The 19,259-nt window shown below is 34.8% G+C and overlaps 1 protein-coding gene across 1 annotated transcript in view; it reads left to right on the forward strand.

Moving 5' to 3' along the window:
* Positions 1-19,259, forward strand: part of SHCBP1 (SHC binding and spindle associated 1) — a 38,269-nt gene that overhangs the window by 16,781 nt on the left and 2,229 nt on the right. The window contains exons 8-12 of the mRNA XM_057711807.1: positions 1,837-1,957; positions 4,383-4,514; positions 5,191-5,309; positions 18,221-18,307; positions 18,661-18,802. Of these exons, the coding sequence (XP_057567790.1) occupies positions 1,837-1,957; positions 4,383-4,514; positions 5,191-5,309; positions 18,221-18,307; positions 18,661-18,802 (601 nt within the window). The remainder of the gene's footprint in view (positions 1-1,836; positions 1,958-4,382; positions 4,515-5,190; positions 5,310-18,220; positions 18,308-18,660; positions 18,803-19,259) is intronic.

Below are 19,259 nucleotides of genomic sequence, written 5' to 3' on the forward strand. Positions count from 1 at the left end.
TGAGCTGCTTGTATATTTTGGAGATTAATCCTTTGTCCGTTGCTTCGTTGGCAACTATTTTCTCCCATTCTGAGGGTTGTCTTCTTGTCTCGTTTATGTTTCTTTCACTGTGCAAAAGCTTTTAAGTTTCATTAGGTCCATTTGTTTATTCTTGATTTTATTTCCTTTATTCTAGGAGGTGGATCAAAAAGGATCTTGCTTCGATGTATGTCATAGAGTGTTGTGCCTATGTTTTCCTCTAGGAGTTTTATAGTGTCTGGCCTTACGTTTAGGTCTTTAATCCATTTGGAGTTTATTTTTGTGTATGGTGTTAGGAAGTGTTCTAATTTCATTCTTTTACATGTAGCTGTCCAATTTTCCCAGCACCACTTATTGAAGAGGCTGTCTTTTCTCCATTGTATATTCTTGCCTCCTTTGTCAAAGATAAGCTGCCCATATGTGCTTGGGTTTACCTCTGAGTTCTCTATTCTATTCCATTGATCTTCCTTTCTATTTTTGTGCCAGTACCATACTGTCTTGATCCCTGTGGCCTTGTAGTATAGTTTGAAGTCAGGAAGCCTAATTCCACCAACTCCGTCTTCCCTTCTCACGATTGCTTTGGCTATTCGGAGTCTTTTGCGTTTCCATACAAATCGTAAGATTTCTTGTTTTAGTTCTGTGAAAAATGCCATTGGTAATTTGATCGGGATTGCATTGAATCTATAAATTGCTTTGGGTCATATAGTCATTTTCACAATATTGATTCTTCCAATCCAAGAACATGGTAAGTCCCTCCATCTGTTTGTGTCGTCTTTGATTTCTTTCACCAGTGTCTTATAGTTTTCAGCATACAGATCTTTTGCCTCCTTAGGCAGGTTTATTCCTAGGTATTTTATTCTTTTTGTTGCAATGGTAAATGGGAGAGTTTCCTTAATTTCTCTTTCTGCTCCTTTGTTGTTAGTGTGTAGGAATGCAAGAAATTTCTGTGCATTAATTTTGTATCCTGCTGCTTTACAAAATTCATCAATTAGTGCTAGCAGTTTTCTGGTAGAATCTTTTGGGTTTTCTATATATAATATCATGTCATCTGCAAAGAGTGACAATTTAATTCTTTTCCAATTTGGATTCCTTTTATTTCATTTTCTTCTCTGATTGCTGTGGCTAAAACTTCCAAAACTATGTTGAATAATAATGGTCAAATGGGCACCCTTGTCTTGTTCCTGTTCTTAGAGGGAATGCTTTCAGTTTTTCACTATTTAGAATGATGTTGGCTGTTGGTTTCTCATATATGGCTTTTCTTATGTTGAGGTAATTTCCTTCTGTGCCCATTTTCTGGAGAGTTTTTATCATAAATGGATGTTGAATTTTGTCAAAAGCTTTTCCTGCATCTATTGAGATTATCCTATGGTTTTTATCCTTCAATTTGTTAATATGGTGTATCACATTGATTGATTTGCATATATTGAAGAATCCTACCATTCCAGGGATAAACCCCACTTGATCATGGTATATGATCTTTTTAATGTGCTGTTGGATTCTGTTAGCTAGTATTTTGTTGAGGATATTCAAGTGGCTTTTTTTCTTCTGATTCACCCCAGGCTTTCCTGAAATCTACAAAAAGTTTATAGGACTTTCCCCGAGCTGGTTTTCTGTGAAATGGGAAGTAGTGAGAGTACTACCTTTCCACAGCATTAGTCACTTATCAGTTATGCACTGGGCTCAGTGCAGTAGCAAAGGAAATACCTACATGTGCAGTTTTGGCTCCCTTTTCAAAATGAAACATAGAAGGCACCTGGAGTAATACTCAGGTTGCATTTGAGGGGTATGTATTTGCGATATGTTGTTGTTGTTTTCTAGTTCCATAGTGATCCGTTGTCTGCTATAAATGCCTCCTATGAGGGCGACACTGTTATTGTTTGTCCTGGCCATTACGTGGTACATGGCACATTCTCCATTGCTGACTCCATTGAGTTGGAAGGTGAGTATGGAAGATCATAAAACCAAACTCTCGTGCATGATATGCTTAAGAAAACAGTAAATCACTGATCTTGTTGAAGCTTTGAGAATTTGATTTCAACCCATTTGATTTTAAATGAGTTGCCTTGAAACATTAAGGGTTTTTGAAGTGTACTGGTTATTGACTCAGTGTTTGAGCAACGTGTGATTCTTTGTGGCATTATAAATGTTGGGAAGACAAAAACAGAGAGAAAAAGACCATTAGGTAGAAGCATAATTCCAGATTATAGGTGGCTGGTGAAAAGGAAGTTCATTTCTAGAATAAAAAAAACATTCCCAGCAATATTGTTTTTAAAGTTTAGCATTTTTTAATTTGTTGCTTCCTCTTATCTCATATATATTGTGGATATATTGATGCATGACTTTTGTTTTAAATTTAGCTTTTTTTTGTGAGAGGTACAGGTCCAACTTGAAATTGGATGCAAAATCTTTATCTTAATTCTTTAAAAGCTTGGTGAATGTCCCAAATTCTAAAGTGTACTTTTGAGAACATTAATATTGAAAGAGTATTAAAAATAACTTTTTAGCAGTTATAATCTTATTGTACATTTGGAGTGATTCCTAAATTTAGGTTACTTTACAGTAGTTCACCTTGGTCCTTTTTATTTCCATAGTGTGTCAGGTTTAGATGCACCTGTTCAACTATTTACTAAAAGAGCTTCAAGCAAGCAATAAAGCTTGTAATGCAAACAATCGTATATCATTTGGGGACTGGTGCAGCTGTTCACAAACTGCTTAAGCTATGTTCTTTATCTTGTCAAAATTTCTTGATGGAAGCAAGGCTGGGAATTTAATTTCCTGCTGTTCACTAGTACATCACCTCATCCCCTTCTTTGTTTTATGTGTGTAATTTTTGTTCTTTTTCCCCTCCAATATTTGATATATAATAAATGTGTGTTTATTAATAACACATCTGCAGGATAAATCACTGCAGTAAAAACACTTAATTTTTTTTGGCATAGTGCAAAGAGCATTGATATTATAGATTGTATGGGAGATAAGCATTTTTCCTAGATTGTTGAGGAAATTATAATGTAATTGCCAACATGTCATAAATAACTATATATGATTCTGATAGTTAAGTGTAAGAATGACTGTAAATTTATGAACAGAGAGCATTTCTGAGAATTTGGGGAATCAGATGATATTTCTAGTATGAATATATGGAGTACTTGTTCACAAGTAAGATTAAAGCTTATCTGATAGCTTATCTGATCTATAGCTAACACTTACAACAAGAGATATATATGGAGTACCTACTATTTACAGGGTATTAACAGTACTTATAATAGGATTTTTCTTTCTTGTTTAGAAAATCCATTCACTTAAGTGCGGGCTCTGTGTTTTAAACTGCTAAGATTATGTAACTTGGTTATGCAGTAACTTGTATATATAATGTAATATGGTCATTCTTTTTATACTTTTAATTTTTCTGATAATAAAAAAAATAGCTATTATAAAAATGTGCAGAGTACAGGTAGACACATAAAAAGAATCAGGGAAAAAAAAATTACTCACAATCCAGTCATCCAGAATCCACCACTGGTAGCATTCTGGTGTGTGGCATCCTCTTGCATTTTCTAGTGCCCCCAAAGGCTTATCTGTACTCTTCAAGTGTGGAAAACTTTAGTGACTTTGCCTGTTTAATGTACTGCTTTCATTTACTCAAGCAAAGACTCAACTTTAGACAGAGAGTTATTTCTTAGAGCTTTGTCTATGTGATTCTGTTTTATGATGAAAATTAGGCAAAGTTTTCTAGTTTTCTGATACTCCAGTTTTTTGTTAGCCCATTTAGAGGTCTGGCTTTATTAGTTTGATTAAGATTTGTAGAGAATAATTGTTTTTTATTGGTTAACAAGGTAGACCTGTTTTTCCAATAGCTAAAACTGTTCGTAGTCAGTTTGTCAGATTTTAAGTCAATCTGTTTAAGAGAATATAAAAATTAGAAAATCTTGAGAAATGCCTAGGCTTTTTCAAACCTAATTACATTAGGATAATAGAATCTTAGAACTGGGAAATAAAAAAGCTTATAAGGGCTAAATGCTTAAAAGCCCTCTGACCCAGCTGTGAGTACTTAAGATTATTACTATTTTTTTTAATAGGAGTTTTATAAGCAAGTTTAGTGCTGAAACTGGTATGAGATGGTTGTGGGTGTAGTTTTCCTAATACACAGGCAAATTGAAGAGTTATTATTATTAAAAATTGTATACCTCGGTAAAAATTAAGCAAGGTATGTGGTGAGATAATTAGATTTTATTTAAATGTGACTAGGTTGACTGGTCTCAAATATCATTTGGAATCATTTGATATAGAGAAATCTATCATAGAAATTTTGTGTTTAGACATTTCCCGTCACCTATCTTAAATGTTCTTGCTCTCTTCCTTAGGATATGGTCTACCAGATGATATTGTGATAGAAAAAAGAGGCAAAGGAGACACTTTTGTGGATTGTACGGGTGCAGATATTAAAATCTCAAGCATAAAATTTGTTCAGCATGATGCCGTAGAAGGAATCTTAAGTAAATATCTGAATATTTCATTTATTATTTGTTCCAGACTTTGAAGGAAAACTTCACTTTCCCTGGAAGATAGAATTTAATAAAATGCCACTCTTGAGTAGTATGGAAGGCTAATTAATTATTTATGTACATAGCTTGACAACTGAGGAAGCTTACTCTAAAGTGAAAAATAGTTCGATGTATTCTTGAAATTTGTTAGTTTAATATTTGTTTCTGTGTGGTCATTTTTTTCTTTTAAAACATTCCAATATTGTGATCTGTGTTCTTTGTGTTTGATTTAGCCCTGGACTTAAACCAGCTATCTTCACATTGTGATAGTATTTGTTTTCCGGGATTTGTATCCTCTATTTTGAATTGGGCCTCCTTTTCTTCTCTCTTCTAAGATGGTCATGAAGGTTACTTTCTGATATTTTTTTGGTAATGAGAAGTGCTTTTTAACTTAATTTTGCATTTCTGAGGGCAAGTCATTCTTTTTTAGGAATGCTGCTTTTAGATTATATCAATAGGAAATGACTCAAAATAGTCATTGTTTTATAAATTATGAATTAATAATTCCAGTAACAAAGTTTCAGTGAGAAATATTTAGACTGTATCTAATAACAGCTATAGGACGTTTCTAATATTGGAAAAGACACATTACTTCTTAAAGTATTTGATTGCATGTTTTCACTCATAGTCATTCACCATGGCAAGACTACACTGGAAAACTGTGTACTGCAGTGTGAAACTACAGGAGTCACAGTGCGAACATCAGCAGAACTTTTAATGATGAACTCAGATTTATATGGTGCCAAGGTATGATAATCTCGTATCCTTTTGGGAAGTAGTAGATTTAAGTTCTAAATAAGTAAATAAAATTTGCGACAAGATGTAATGCATACTCCTGTTCTCTTTCTTCAGAGAAATTCAGATGCTTCCATGTACTGAGTTGGCCAGACTCAGTTGTATAAGGCTCTTCTTCTTTAGCATTTTCAAAACAGAGATTAGGAAGAAAGTAATAAATCTCACAATTTCTCTGTCATATCTTTAAGAGAGACCTTTTAAGTTGTAGCTTTGTAAGTGATGTTGTAGCAGTTGAGGCTTGGCTGCTTTTTTTGTTTTGTTTTGTTTTTGTTTTTGTTTCTTTTTCTTCCTTTTTTTTTGGGGGGGGGCGTTGCTTTTCTTTTTTAATTCAATTTTTATTTTGAGATAATTGTGGATTCACATTCTGTTGTAAGAAGTAATACAGAGATAGCTTGTATGTATACCCTTTACCAGTTTCCTCTAATTGTAACATTGTCTAAAGCTGTAGTACAGTATCACAACCAGGATAAGGTTGATTCAGTCAAGTCAAATATTTCCATCACTACAAGGATCCTTCATGTTGCCCTTTAAAGCCATGTCTATGTGCCTCTGCTTCCAACCTTCTCATTAATCACAGGCAAATGCTAATCTGTTCTCCATTTCTGTTATTTCATCATTTCAAGAATGTTATATAAATAGAATCATACAATATACAACCTTTTGGAATTGGCTTTTTTCACTCAGCACAGTTTTCTGGAGCTTCATCCAGGTTTTTGCATGTACCAATAGGTTGTTCTTTTTTATTGCTAAGTAGTATTTCATGTACGGTTGTTCCACAGTTTAACTATTCACTTGTTGAAGGACATCTGAGTTGTTTCCAGTTTTTGGCTTTTGTAAATAAAGCTGCTATAAACATTGGTGTACAGGTTTTTGTGTGAACATTATTTTCATTTCTTTGGGGTAAATGCCTAGGAGTGCAGCTGCAGGGTATATGGTTAGTTGCATGCTTACTTTTTTAAGAAACTGCCAAACTGTTTTTCAGAGTAGTTGTAGCATTTTACATTCCTACTTAGCAATGTTTGAGTGATCCCGTTTCTCCATATCCTAAGCAGCATTTGATATTTTCACTACTTTTTAATTTTAGCCTTTCCGATAGGTGTGTGGTTTTAATTTGCATTTCCATAGTGGTTAATGATGTTGAATAATTTTTTCATATGCTTATTTGCCATCCTTATCTTCAGTGAAATGTCTATTCATGACTTTTGCCCATTTTCTAATTGGATTGTTTGTTCTTTTTTATGATAGAGTTTTGAGAGTTCTTTATAAATTCTAGATATGAATCCCCAATTGGATATGTCATTTACAGATATCTTATGCTAGTTTGTAGCTTGTTTTTTTTTATCGTTTTCACATGGGCTTTTACAGAGCCAAGTTTTAAAATTTGATAAAGCCCAATTTATCAATTTTTCCTTTTATGTGTAAGAACTCTTTGTCTAGCCCTAGGGTGCACAAATTTTCTCCTTTTTTTTTTTAATTTTATAGTTTACATTTTACATTTAAGGTCATGATCCATTTCTGAGTTAATTTTGGTATAAGATGAGTTTTAGGTCAAAGTTCATTTATTTGCTTATGGATGTCCAATGGTGACTGCACCATTTCTTGAAAAGTCTATCCTTCAATAAATTGGTTTTGTATTTTTGTCAAAAATAATTTGGGTATGATTGTGTGGGCCCATTTCTGGCTTCTCTGGTAGAATAATTCCCCCCACACTCACTTGTCTTTTTTTTAAAAATTGTTTCAGCTATTCTAGTTTCTTTGCCTTTCAATGTAAATTCTAGAAATATCTTGTCTGTGTCTACAAAATTTCTTGCTGAGATTTTGATGGGACTTTCAGTAAACCTATATATCAGTTTGGGGAGAATGGACATCTTTTTTTATGTTGAGTCTTCTAATCTGTGAACATGGTATGTCTCACCATTTATTTAGATCTTTGATTTCTTTCATCAGCATTGTGTAGTTTTCAACATGCAAATCTTGTGTATGTTTTTATAGATTTGTACCTTAACATTTCATTGTAAGTGATATTGTGTTTTTAATTTATTGTGCTCATTGCTAGTATACAGAGATACAATTGATTTTTGTTATGTTTGTTTATATCCTGTGACCTTGCTGAACCTTCTTATTAGTTCTAGGAGTGTTTTTGTAAATTTCATGGGATTTTCTACGTAGACAATCATGTCATCTGCAAATAGAGACAGCTTATTTCTTCCTTTCCAATCTTTTGCCTTTGGTTTCCTTTTCTTGCCTTATGACACTAACTAGAACTTCCAGCATTATGTTGAATGAGAGTGGTAAGAGTGGATATCCTTACCTTGGTATTGGGGGACTGTATTCAGTATTGTACCCTTAACTATAAGGGGTTTTTTGTTTTTTTAAAAAATTAAAAAAATGCTTTTTCAGTTTTGTTGAGGTGTAATGGACAGAAATTTTACATATTTAAGGTGTCCAATGTGATGGTTTCATATAAATATACATTATGAAATGATCACCACAGTCGAGCTAATTAGCATTCATTACCTCACATTGTTACCTTTGTTTTAATCCCCCATCCCCTCTTCCCTCTGGCAACCACCTGTTTGTTCTCTGCATATATGACTTTGTTTTTGTTTGTTTGTTTATTTGTTTTGTTTTTGTAGATTCCACATGTAAGTGAAATCATACACTATTTGTCTTTCTCTGTCAGACTTATTTCATTTCGCATAATACTGTCTAGGTCGCTCCTGGTTGCAAATGGCAAGATTTCATTCCCTTTTTTTTGGCTGAGTAATATTCCATCATGTGTATATGTGTGTGGTGTGTCAACACTACATCTTCTTTATCCATTTATCTGTTGTTAGGCACTTAGTTTGCTTCTGTATCTTGGCTATTGTAAGTAATGCTGCATATATCTTTTTGAATTAGGGTGTTCATATTCTAATATAAATACCCAGGTGTGAAATTGCTGGATTGTATGGTAGTTCTATTTTTAATTTATGGAGGACTCTCCATACTGTTTTCCATAGTGGCTGCACTAATTTACATTCCCACCAACAGTGTACTATGGTTTCCTTTTCTCCACATCCTCACAACACTTGTTGTTTATTGTCTTTTTGATAATAGCCATTCTGCCAGGTGTGAGATGATATCTCATTGTGATTTTGATTTTCATTTCCCTGATGATAAGTTATGCTAAGCATCTTTTCACATGCCTGTTAGCCATCTCTATGTCTTTGGTAAAATGTCTGTTAGGATCCATTTTTCAATCGAGTTGTTTTGTTTTTGATGTTGAGTGTGTGAGTTCTTTGTATATTTTGGGTATTAACTGCTTATCTGATATATTGTTAGCAAATATCTTCTCCCATTCAGTAGGCAGCCTTTTTGTTTTATTGATAGTTTCCTTTGCTATGCAAAAGCTTTTTAGTTTGATTTAGTCCCATTTCTTTATTTTTATCTTTTTTTCCCATGCCTAAGGAGACATATCTAAAAAAGTATTGCTCAGACCAATGTAAAAAAGGCACTGGCTTTGTTTTCTTCCAGAAGTAGTCCAGTTTGATTCTTTGGTGTGTAGCTGTCCAGTTTTCCCAACACCATCTGTTAAAGAGGCTGTTTTTTCTTCATTGTATATTCTTGCCCCTTTTTGTTGTAGATTAATTGTGCAAATGGTGGTGTTCATTTCTGGGCTCTCTATTTGTACCATTAATCTATGCATCTGTTGTGCCAGTACCATACTGTTTTGATTACTTTTAGCTTTGTAGTATAGTTTGAGATCAGGGAGCATGATACCGCCTTTTGTTGTTCCTTTTCAAGATTGTTTTGGCTATTTGGGGTCTTCTGTGTTTCCATACAAATTTTAGAATTATTCTAGTTCTTCAGAAAATGCCATTGATATTTTGATAGGAATTGTTTTGAATCTAATTTGCCTTGAGTAGTATGGTCATTTTAACAGTATTATTCCAATCCAGGAGTATGGTATATATCTTTCCATCTGTTTGTGTCATCTTCAATTTCTTTCCTCAGTTTCTTAAGTTTTCTAAGTATAGGTTTTTTTTTTTTTGGTGGCACTGTGAAGCATGAGGGATTTTAGTTCCTTGACCAGGAATTGAACCCGTGCCTTCTGCAGTGGAAGTGCAGAGCCTTAACCAGGGAAGTCCCATAAGTACAGGTCTTTTAACTCCTTAGTTAGATTTATTCCTAGGTATTCTTTTTGATGATTGTAAATGGGATAGTTTTCTTAATTCCTCTTTCTGATATTTGTTAGTGTATGGAAATGTAACAGATTTCTGTATGTTAATTTTGTAGCCTGCGATTTTACCAAATTCATTGATGAGTTCTAGTAGTTTTTTGGTGGCGTCTTTAGGATTTTCTATGGATATATCATGTCATCTGAAAACTGATGGTTTTACTTCTTTTTTTCTAATTTGGATTTCTTTTATTTTTTTGTCTGATTGCTGTGGCTAAGACTTTCAATACTACATTGAATAAAAATGGCAAGAGTAGGCATCCTTGTCATGTTTTCCTGATCTTAGAGAAAATGCTTTCAGCTTTTCACCATTGAGTACGGTGTTAGCTGTGGACATATCATATGTGTCATTCATTATATTGAGGTATATTCCATCAAGGGACACTTTGCTGAGAGTGGATATTGAATTTTATCCAAAGTTTTCTCTGCATCAACTGAGACAATCAAATGATTTTTTGTTCATTCATTTTATTCTTTCATTGTTAATGTGTTGTATCATGTTGATTGATTTGTGGATATTGAACCATCCTTCTATCCCTGAGATTAATCCCACTTGATCATGGTATATGATTCTTGTAATATATTGTTGGATTCCATTTGCTGATATTTTGTGAAGGATTTTTGCATCTATGACTGTCAAGAATATTAGCCTGTAATTTTTTTTTTTGGTGGTGTCTTTTTCTGGCTCTGATATCAAGATGATGCTGGCCTCATAGAATGAGTTTCTGAGTGTGCCTCTTCAACTTTTTGGGATAGTTTAGGAAGGGTAGGTGTTTAGTCTTCTTTAAATGTTTGGTAGAATTCACCTGTGAAGCTGTCTGGTCCTGTGCTTTTGTTTGTTGGGAGTTTTTTTTTTTTTATTACTGATTGAATTTCATTACTGGTAATTGATCTGTTCATATTTTCTATTTATTCCTGACTTGGTCTTGGGAGATTTTATTTCTAGGGATTTATCCATTTCTTCTAGATTGTCCATTTAATTGGCATATAATTATTACTTATAATCTTATGTGATCCTTTCTATTTCTGTGGCGTCAGTTGTAACTTGTCCTCTTTCATTTCTGATTTTATTTTGGGCCCTCTCTCTTTTTTAATTTGTGAGTCTGGCTAAAGATTCATCAATTTTGTTTATCTTTTCAAAGAACCAACTCTTAATTTCATCAATCTTTTCTATTGTTTTTCAGTCTCTATTTCATTTATTTGTGTTCTGATCTTTATTATTTATTTCCTTGTCCTAACTTTGGGTTTTGTTTGTTCGTTTTCTAGTTCTTTTAGATTTAAGGTTACATTGTTTATTTGAGATTTTTCTTGTTTTCTGGGGTAGGCTTGTATCACTATAAACTTCCCTCTTGGAACTGTTTTTGCTGCATCCCATAGATTTTGGATCATTTGTGTTTCTATTTTCACCTGTCTCCAGGTATTTTTTGATTTCTTAGATTTTTTTCAGTGACCCATTCTTTAGTAGGATATTGTTTAGCCTCCACAGGTTTGTGTTTTTGCACTTTTTTCCTTGTAGTTGATTTCAAGTCTCATACCACTATAATCAGAAAAGATGCTTGACAGGATTTCAGTCTTCTAAATTTTTGAGATTTGTTTTGTGGCCTGTAGAATTGTCCATGTGCACTTGAATGTTTTTTCTGCTGCTTTTGGATGGAATGTTCTCTATGTATCTATTAAGTCCATCTGGCCAGTGTTTCCTTAATGATTTTCTGTTTGGATGATGTATCCATTGATGGGGTGTTAAGTACCCTATTATTGTGTTACTATCAATTTCTTACTTTATATTCTCCTGTGTCAGTGCATACATATTTACAATTGATATATCTCCTTGTTGGGTCTATCCCTTTATGTTTGTGCAATGTCCTTTGTTATCTCTTGTTACAATTTTCGTTTTAAAGTCTATTTTCTCTGATACGAGTATCTTTCTTTTTATTTTCATTTGCATGGAGTACCTTTTTTCATTCCCTCACTTTCAGTCTGTATGTCTTTAAATCCAAAGATCTATATGTAGGCAGCATATATATGGGTCTTGTTTTTGTATCCATTCAGCCTCTCTTTGTCTTTTAATTAGAACATTTAGTCCATTTACATTTAAAGTAGTTATTGATAGAGATGTACTTATTGTCGTTTTGTTAGTTATTTGGGAGTTGATTTTGCAGTTCTTTATTTTTCCTTTCTTTTCTTTTGTTCTCTTCCCTTGTGATTTGATGACTATCTTTAGTGTTATGTTTGGATTTCTTTCTCTTTTTTTGTGTGTGTATCTATTATAGGTTTTTGATTTGTGATTACCATGAGATTTATATATAGCAATCTTTATGTATACACGATTAAATTGCTGATCTCTAAATTTCAAATGCATTTTAATGACCCTGCAGTTTTACTCCCTTCCCCCTACAGTTACTGTTTTTTGACATATTTTACATCTTTTTGTTTTGTGTATCTCTTTACTTATTGCAGATATAGATGATTTTACTAATTTTTTGATCTTCTACTAACTTTGTACATGGTTGATTTACTACCTTTACTGTATAATTGTCTTTATCACTGAGCTTTTCCTTTCATAACTTTCATGTTTCTAGTTGTGGCCTTTTCTTTTTTGCTTAGAGAATTCCCTTTAACATTTCTTGCAAAGCTGGTTTGGTGGTGCTGAATGCTTTTAGCTTTTGCTCATCTGTAAAACTTTTGATCTTTCCGTTAAATCTGAATGAAAGCCTTGCTGGGGTAAAGTATTCTCTCTCTTCCCCCCCACCCCCAACATATTGTATAATTCATTGTATATGAAATGTCCAGGACAGCCACGTCTATATGGATAGAAAGTAGAGTAGTGATTGCGTGGGGCTGGGAGTAAAGTGGGGAAGAGGAGATTGGGGTAATAACTAAAGGGTACAAGGTCTCTTTCTAAGGTGATGAAATGTTTTAACATTGACTGTGGTAGTGATTGCACAGCTCTGTGAATATACTAACAACCATTGAATGGTTCATTAAACATAAGTGGGGGAATTGCATGGTATGTGAGTTGTATCTCAGAAGGGAATAATGCAGCCAGAATGGCAGAAAGCATCCTTCGGGCTCCAGCTTTCTCCTTGACCCCTGCTTATCCTCACTGTCCCTTTAGGGTGTCTTCCTTTCCACCATGTTCCAGGCTAGCAGTGTCTTGACATATATATATTTTTTTTCAGCTTATTTTCCACAGAGTATTCTTGATTTTAGGTTTTCACCTTTTATCACTTTAAATATATTGTGCCCTTTGGCTTTCAGAGTTTGTGCTGAAAAGTCAGTTGATAGCCTTATGGGAGTTCCCTTGCTGTTTTTAACATTCTCTCTTTATCTTTAATTTTTGCCATTTTAATTATAATGTGTCTTGATATGATCCTCTTTGGTTTGATCCTATTTGGGACCCTCTTTGCTTGCTAGACCTGAATTTCTGTTTCCCTAGTTAGGGAGGTTTTCAGCTTTTATGCCCTCAGGTATGTTCTCTGCCCCCTTCTTTCTGTATTCTTCTTCTGGGATTCTTATAATGTGAATGTCATCTCACAGGCCACTTAAACTGTCCTCACTTTTTTTTTTAATGTTTAATTAAATTAATTAATTAATTAATTTGGCTGTGTTGGGTCTTAGTTGAGGCATGTGGGACCCTTTGTTGCAGCATATGGGCTCTTCGTTGTGCCACAAGGGCTTCTCTCCAGTTGCAGCATAGTTGCAGTGGTGTGCGGGCTTCTCTATAGCTGTGGCATATGGGCTTCTCTCTAGTTGTGACGTGTAGGTTTTCTCTCATTGTGGTATGCAGGTTTCAGGGTGCATGGGCTCTGTAGTGGTGCACGGGCTCCAGAGCGCATGGGCTCTCTAGTTTGCAGCATGCAGGTGCTCTCATTGAAGTGTGTGAGCTCAGTAGTTGTGGCACGTGGGCTTAGTTGCCCTGCAGCTTGTGGAATTTTAGTCCCCCCACCAGGGATCCAACCCACATCCCCTGTATTGGAAAGTGGATTCTTTACCACTGGACCACTGGGGAAGTCCATCCTCACTTTTTTTCATTCTTTTTTTCTGTTCAGCTTCAGTGATTTCTACCTCTTTGTCTTCCAGCTAGCTGATTTATTCCTCTCTATCACTTAAACTACTATTTCCTAGTATTTGGAGTTTTACTGTTATCTTTTGTTTTTGATTTCTAGTTTGATTCCATTGTGGTCAGAAAACACACTATATGATTTCAATTTTAAAATTTTGTTGAGGTTTGTTTTTATGGCCCAGGACATGGTTGGTCTTGTTATATGTTCCATAGGCCCTTGAAAGGAAATGTGTGTTTTGCTGTTGTTGAGTATAAATGTCAACTAGATCAGGTTGGTTGATAATGTTTCTGAGTTCTATATTCTTTCTGATTTTCTGTCTAGTTTTGTCAATTTCTGAGAGATGGGTGTTAGTCTAACCATAATTGAGGATTTGTCTTTCCCCTTTCAGTCCTATTAGTTTTTGCTACACATATTTTGCAGTTCTGTTACTTGGTGCATACCCATTTAAGATTGCAAATTTTTTTTGGTGAATCAACCTATTTATCATTATAAATAATTACTGTTTGTCTCTGGTAATTTTCTTTGCTTTGAATTCTACTTTATCTGATATTAATAGAGTGACACCTGTTTTCCTTTGATTAAAGTTTACATGGTATATTTTTTCCCATCCTTTTATTTTCATCCTGTCTTTAATGTTCTATTTGAAGTGAATTGTAGACAGCATGTAGTTGGATCTTGTTTGTTTATTTATATATTTATTTGGCTGCATTGGGTCTTTGTTGCTGTTCTCAGGGCTTTCTCTAATTGTGGCGAGCGGGGGCTTAGTCTTCATTGTGGTGCGCGGATTTCTCATTGTGGTGGCTTCTCTTGTTGCAGAGCACAGGCTGTAGGTGGGTGGGCTTCAATAGCTGTGGCATGTGGGCTGAGCAGTTGTGGCACATGGGCTTAGTTGCTCTGTGGCATGTGGGATCTTCTGAGACCAGGGATCAAACCCATGACCCCTGCATTGGCAGGCAGATTCTTAACCACTGCGCCACCAGGGAAGTCCTGGATCTTGTTTTTTAATCCACCTTACCAGTCTTTGTCATTTAACTGGTGTATTTAGACCATTTACATTTGATGTAATTGTTGATGTTACATCTTTATTCTGCCATTTTATTTTTGTTTTCTATTCTCTGTTTTTCATTTTTCTCTTTTTTGCCATCCTGTGGGTTACCTGAACATTTTTAGAATTCCATTTGCTTTTGAGTGTATCTCTTTGTATAGTTTTTTAAGTGGTTGCTCTAGGTATTGCCTTATATATACATAACTTACCACAGTTCACTGATATTGTCATTTTACCAGTTTGAGTGAAGTTTAGAAACTTTACCTCCCTTAACATCTCTTTACCATCCCCTGTCTATATTTATTATCTTCAATATATCCTCTACAGAGTTCTAGAACCACATTAGACAGTGTTATGTTTTTAGTTTAGACAGTCATAATTTAGAAACTCAAGAGGAGGAAAACTATTATATTTACTTATATTTTTGCTTACTGAATACTTTTTCTGATGTCCTGAGGTTTCCTCTTTTGCTGTTCCTTTTTTGTTTAGAGAACTTCCTGTAGCTGTTATATTAGGGTTGCTTTCCTGGTGATGAATTCTCTTCACTTTCCTTCATCTTAGAATGTCTTGGTTCCTCTTTATTCCTGAAGAATATTTTCACTGGTTATAGGATTCTAAATTGACAGTTCTTTTCTATCAGCCCTTTTGAACAATACTGTGCCACTTTCTTCTGGTCCTCTATGGTTTCTGATGAGAAATCGTCTTTATTTGGATTTTTTCCCTAATAGATAAGGCATTGTTTTTCTTTGACAGCTTTCAATTGAAGTTTTTTTTTTTTCCTTTTTTTTTTTTTCCCCTTTCCTTTTTTCCCCTCTCCTTTTGGTCTTAAGCTTTTAGAATTTTAATTATGATGTATCATGAAATGGATTTCTTTGCGCTTATCCCACTTGGGGTTTTCTCAGCTTCTTGAATCTGTAGGTTTAATGTCTCTTGCCAAATTTGGGAATTTTTAGCTATTTCTTCTTTGAATTTCTTTTAGTTTCACCCTCCTTTTCTCTTTTTAGGACTCTGATGACACAAATTTTGGATCTTTTGTTATCCCTGAGGTTCTGTTCACTTTTCTTTTTCAGACTATTTTCTCTCTCTTGTTCAGACTGGATAATTTCTATTGTTCTGTCTTCCATTTCACTGATTCTTTCCTCTGTTCTTTCCTTTCTGCTGTTGTGTCCATTCACTGAGCTTTTTATTTCAGTTATGGTATTTCTCAGTTCTGAAATTTCCATTTGGTTCTTTATATCTTCTATTTCTTTGATGAGACTTTCTGTTTTTTTTTTTGTTCAGCCTTCTGTTGATATTTTTCATTTGTTTTAAGTATATTCATAATTGCTCATTAAAACAATTGGCTGCTTTAAAATCCTTGTTAGCTAATTCCATCATCTCTAACATCTTGGTTTTGATTTATATTGATTATCTCACTAAGTATGACATGTTCTTGGCACTTGGTATGAAAGTGATTTTCAACTGAAACCTGGACATTTTGTATTATATTATGAGAATCTGCATCTTCTGTTTTATCTGGGCTTCTTTTACACTACTACAGGAGGGAATGGAGTGGAGGGTACTGCCTTGTTACTGCCAGATGGAGGTAGAAGTCCAAGTTCCCCATTTGGCCTCCATTGACATCCAACTTGAGTGGGGAAGCTCCTTGTTACTGCTGGGTGTGGGTGAGAATTCCAGCTTCTTACATGTCTCCACTAATGCTCTGGCACATGGCAGTGGACTTATTACCACTGACAACGGTGAAAGTCTGGACCCTCCACTGGTCCAGACACCACTCCCGTAGGGAAAGGATTTCTGATCTTGTTATTATCAGTTGGGGATACAAGTCCAGGCCCCATAAGTATTTGCAAGGGGAGGGCCTTGTTACCAGCTGGTGGGGATGAAAATCCTTGGCCTTAACTGATACCACCCCAGTGTGGGTGTTGGGGTGCCTAGTCACAGCCTCGAGAGGGTGGAAGTCTAGGCTCCCCCTTGAGACTTGCCAGCATGGGTGGGGCTGGGCTGGATTTTTTCCTGTGGTGTTTGTCTAGAATAGATCTGTTATTGTTTCAAAGTTTTCTGTTCTTCTAGGCTTGCCTGGTCCTTTGGCTAGAGAGAGCAGGATTTTGGGGAATCTTTTCTGGTCTGTGTCTGGCATTTTTGGATTGCCAGATTCTTTAGCTTCATGCTTGGGAATGTGAGTCAAAAAGAAAACCCAGGAAATGCGCCAATGTGTTGGTGTCATTCCTCAGATGTTGAGGTGTCTAGCTGGTCTGCCTTTTTAATCATCTTATGTTTGTTTTATATATAATGTCCATGGTTTTTACTTGTACCATCATCTTAGAAGTGCCAGCCTTTTCGGTTTCTTTTTAGTTACTGCGTATCTGTTCATTTTCGTAGCACATTTTGAACATGATTGTCCCAGTTACCAGGTGGCTGCTGGCTTGAATTATTCTTCTAAGTATTACATGATTCCTGATGATTTAATATTTAATTGTAACTATTTTGTTGTATATGTACTTTTAATGTTATTGCCCCTAAATCTTTTTGCATATAGCTACAGACTGAAAATCTTAGCTGAAGGCCCATTTCGCAGATCTTTTGACCTCTCTACAGAGAGTTAGGTTGGTGTGTAGTGACCATCCCATTACATATATGTTTTAGTAATCCTTAAAGGGGGAAGTAATAATTGTTTTCTCATGGTGCACTACCATTCCTAGGAAAAGAACTCAACATACATACAATAGATGTGTCATAAATGGTTAATAGCAACTCTTCTTCATCTAGGATATTGTGTACGAAATTATTCCAAAAATGAGTTTTTAAATAATCATAGAGGTATGAGTGAACCATTTTTACTTACTAAAGTACCTAGCATAACATCAGGAAATAAATTATTCCTATTATTGTTATTTTTTTTTTGTTGGTACCATGTGGTGCCAAGGGACAATGTGAGAGAATTGGGCTATGCATGGATTGTTCTGGTTACTCTGTAGGTATAAACAGGACACTTGAATTGGTTACTAATTTAGCATGTGTGTAGTAGTGGGGACCATTAATTATTTTAATTCATAGAAGTGATTTTCAGGTTAGGTTGGGATATTTTAAAACTGGTGTGCTTTTAAAAATATAGGGCCTTATTTCTATCTACAGCTTAACAATATTTTATTAGATTTGAACACTGTTCTCCAACTAATTGAGTATTTATGAAAGAATGGTCATTTTTAACATAATTGTTTCAACATAATTGTTAACTGACTTTTTTTTTTGGCAGAATCAGAAAACTGATTTGTCCAGAATGAAAGAGAGTGAAACAGTAATCAAGTGTTGAAATTCCTAGCCATTGTTTTGTGTGTGTGTGTGTGTGTGTGTGTGTGTGTTGTATTTGAAAGTGATAACTAATAGACAACTTGCTGGAAAAGAAGCAAATGGAAATGTTGATTAGAAATGCCTAATAAAACTTTCTATAAAACACTGTATATTTGCACTGTGTTTAAGTCTAAGAAGTGATCCTACCTATTTAAAACTTGTCATTACCTTAAAATGTAACTTGTAGGGTGCAGGTATAGAAATATATCCCGGGAGTAAGTGCACCCTGAGTGACAATGGGATTCATCACTGCAAGGAAGGGATCCTCATTAAGGTGAGTACCTGCTGAGACACCCTCTTCCCAAAGGTTAGAGTGGTTTTACCTAAGAAATAATTATGTTTTATTAAATTTCCATATTGTTTCTGTTGTTTTCTGGTTTTGAAAAGCATAAGCAGTATATAAATTTTAATAATATCAGTGGTTGAAAATCTCTTGTGAGAATACTTTGTTGTCTATAGATCTGCAGAAAGGACAAAGGAATGCTGTGTCACTCAGCTCAGATTGTTCTACCACATATTAATAAGCATAGCTTTCTGTTTTATTTTTAGAATAGCCTGAAAAAGATTTTGAAAGCAGGCAGTGTTGAATGTGACAGTTCCTTAAAACATTTGTTTCCAACGTCATAGGACTTCTTAGATGAACATTATGACATTCCCAAAATATCCATGGTGAATAATGTCATACATAATAATGAAGGTTATGGTGTTGTCCTGGTGAAACCTACAATTTTCTCTGACCTGCAAGAAAATGCCCAAGATGAAACTGAAGGTATGGTATATTTAGTAATTTTCAAAATAAAAAGCAGGCCTAATTTATTTTCTTTCAGCATTAAACTGATTAAAGATCTGAATCGTCTCCTCCTTAAAAAAAATAACTAGCATATGCTTAAGCATGGAGATAGAGAAGCTTGGTAAAGCTATAACATTGTGGAATCTTGGAGTGAAAGAAAGTTTCAAGGTCAACTAGTCAACTGGTCAAAGCCTTGATGTGTGGTTTCTGTGATCCTGAAGTTCCCTTATCATGGTTGGCTTTCTATAAATTTATAGAATAAGGATGGGCATATGGTAGCAATGCTGGCATTTGTTAAGGATGGAGGCATAAAAATGAATGTGCCAGGTTGAAGGCTGCATTTGACTGGAGAGGATCATGGAGTTTGCCTCTATTTTTTAGTTGTAAAAGTAAATACCTCTCTGTCAGCTGTCTTTCTTGGCAGTAAAGCTGAGCT

The sequence above is a fragment of the Hippopotamus amphibius genome, chromosome 16 (assembly GCF_030028045.1).
Source record: "Hippopotamus amphibius kiboko isolate mHipAmp2 chromosome 16, mHipAmp2.hap2, whole genome shotgun sequence".
Taxonomy (NCBI): Eukaryota; Metazoa; Chordata; class Mammalia; order Artiodactyla; family Hippopotamidae; genus Hippopotamus; species Hippopotamus amphibius.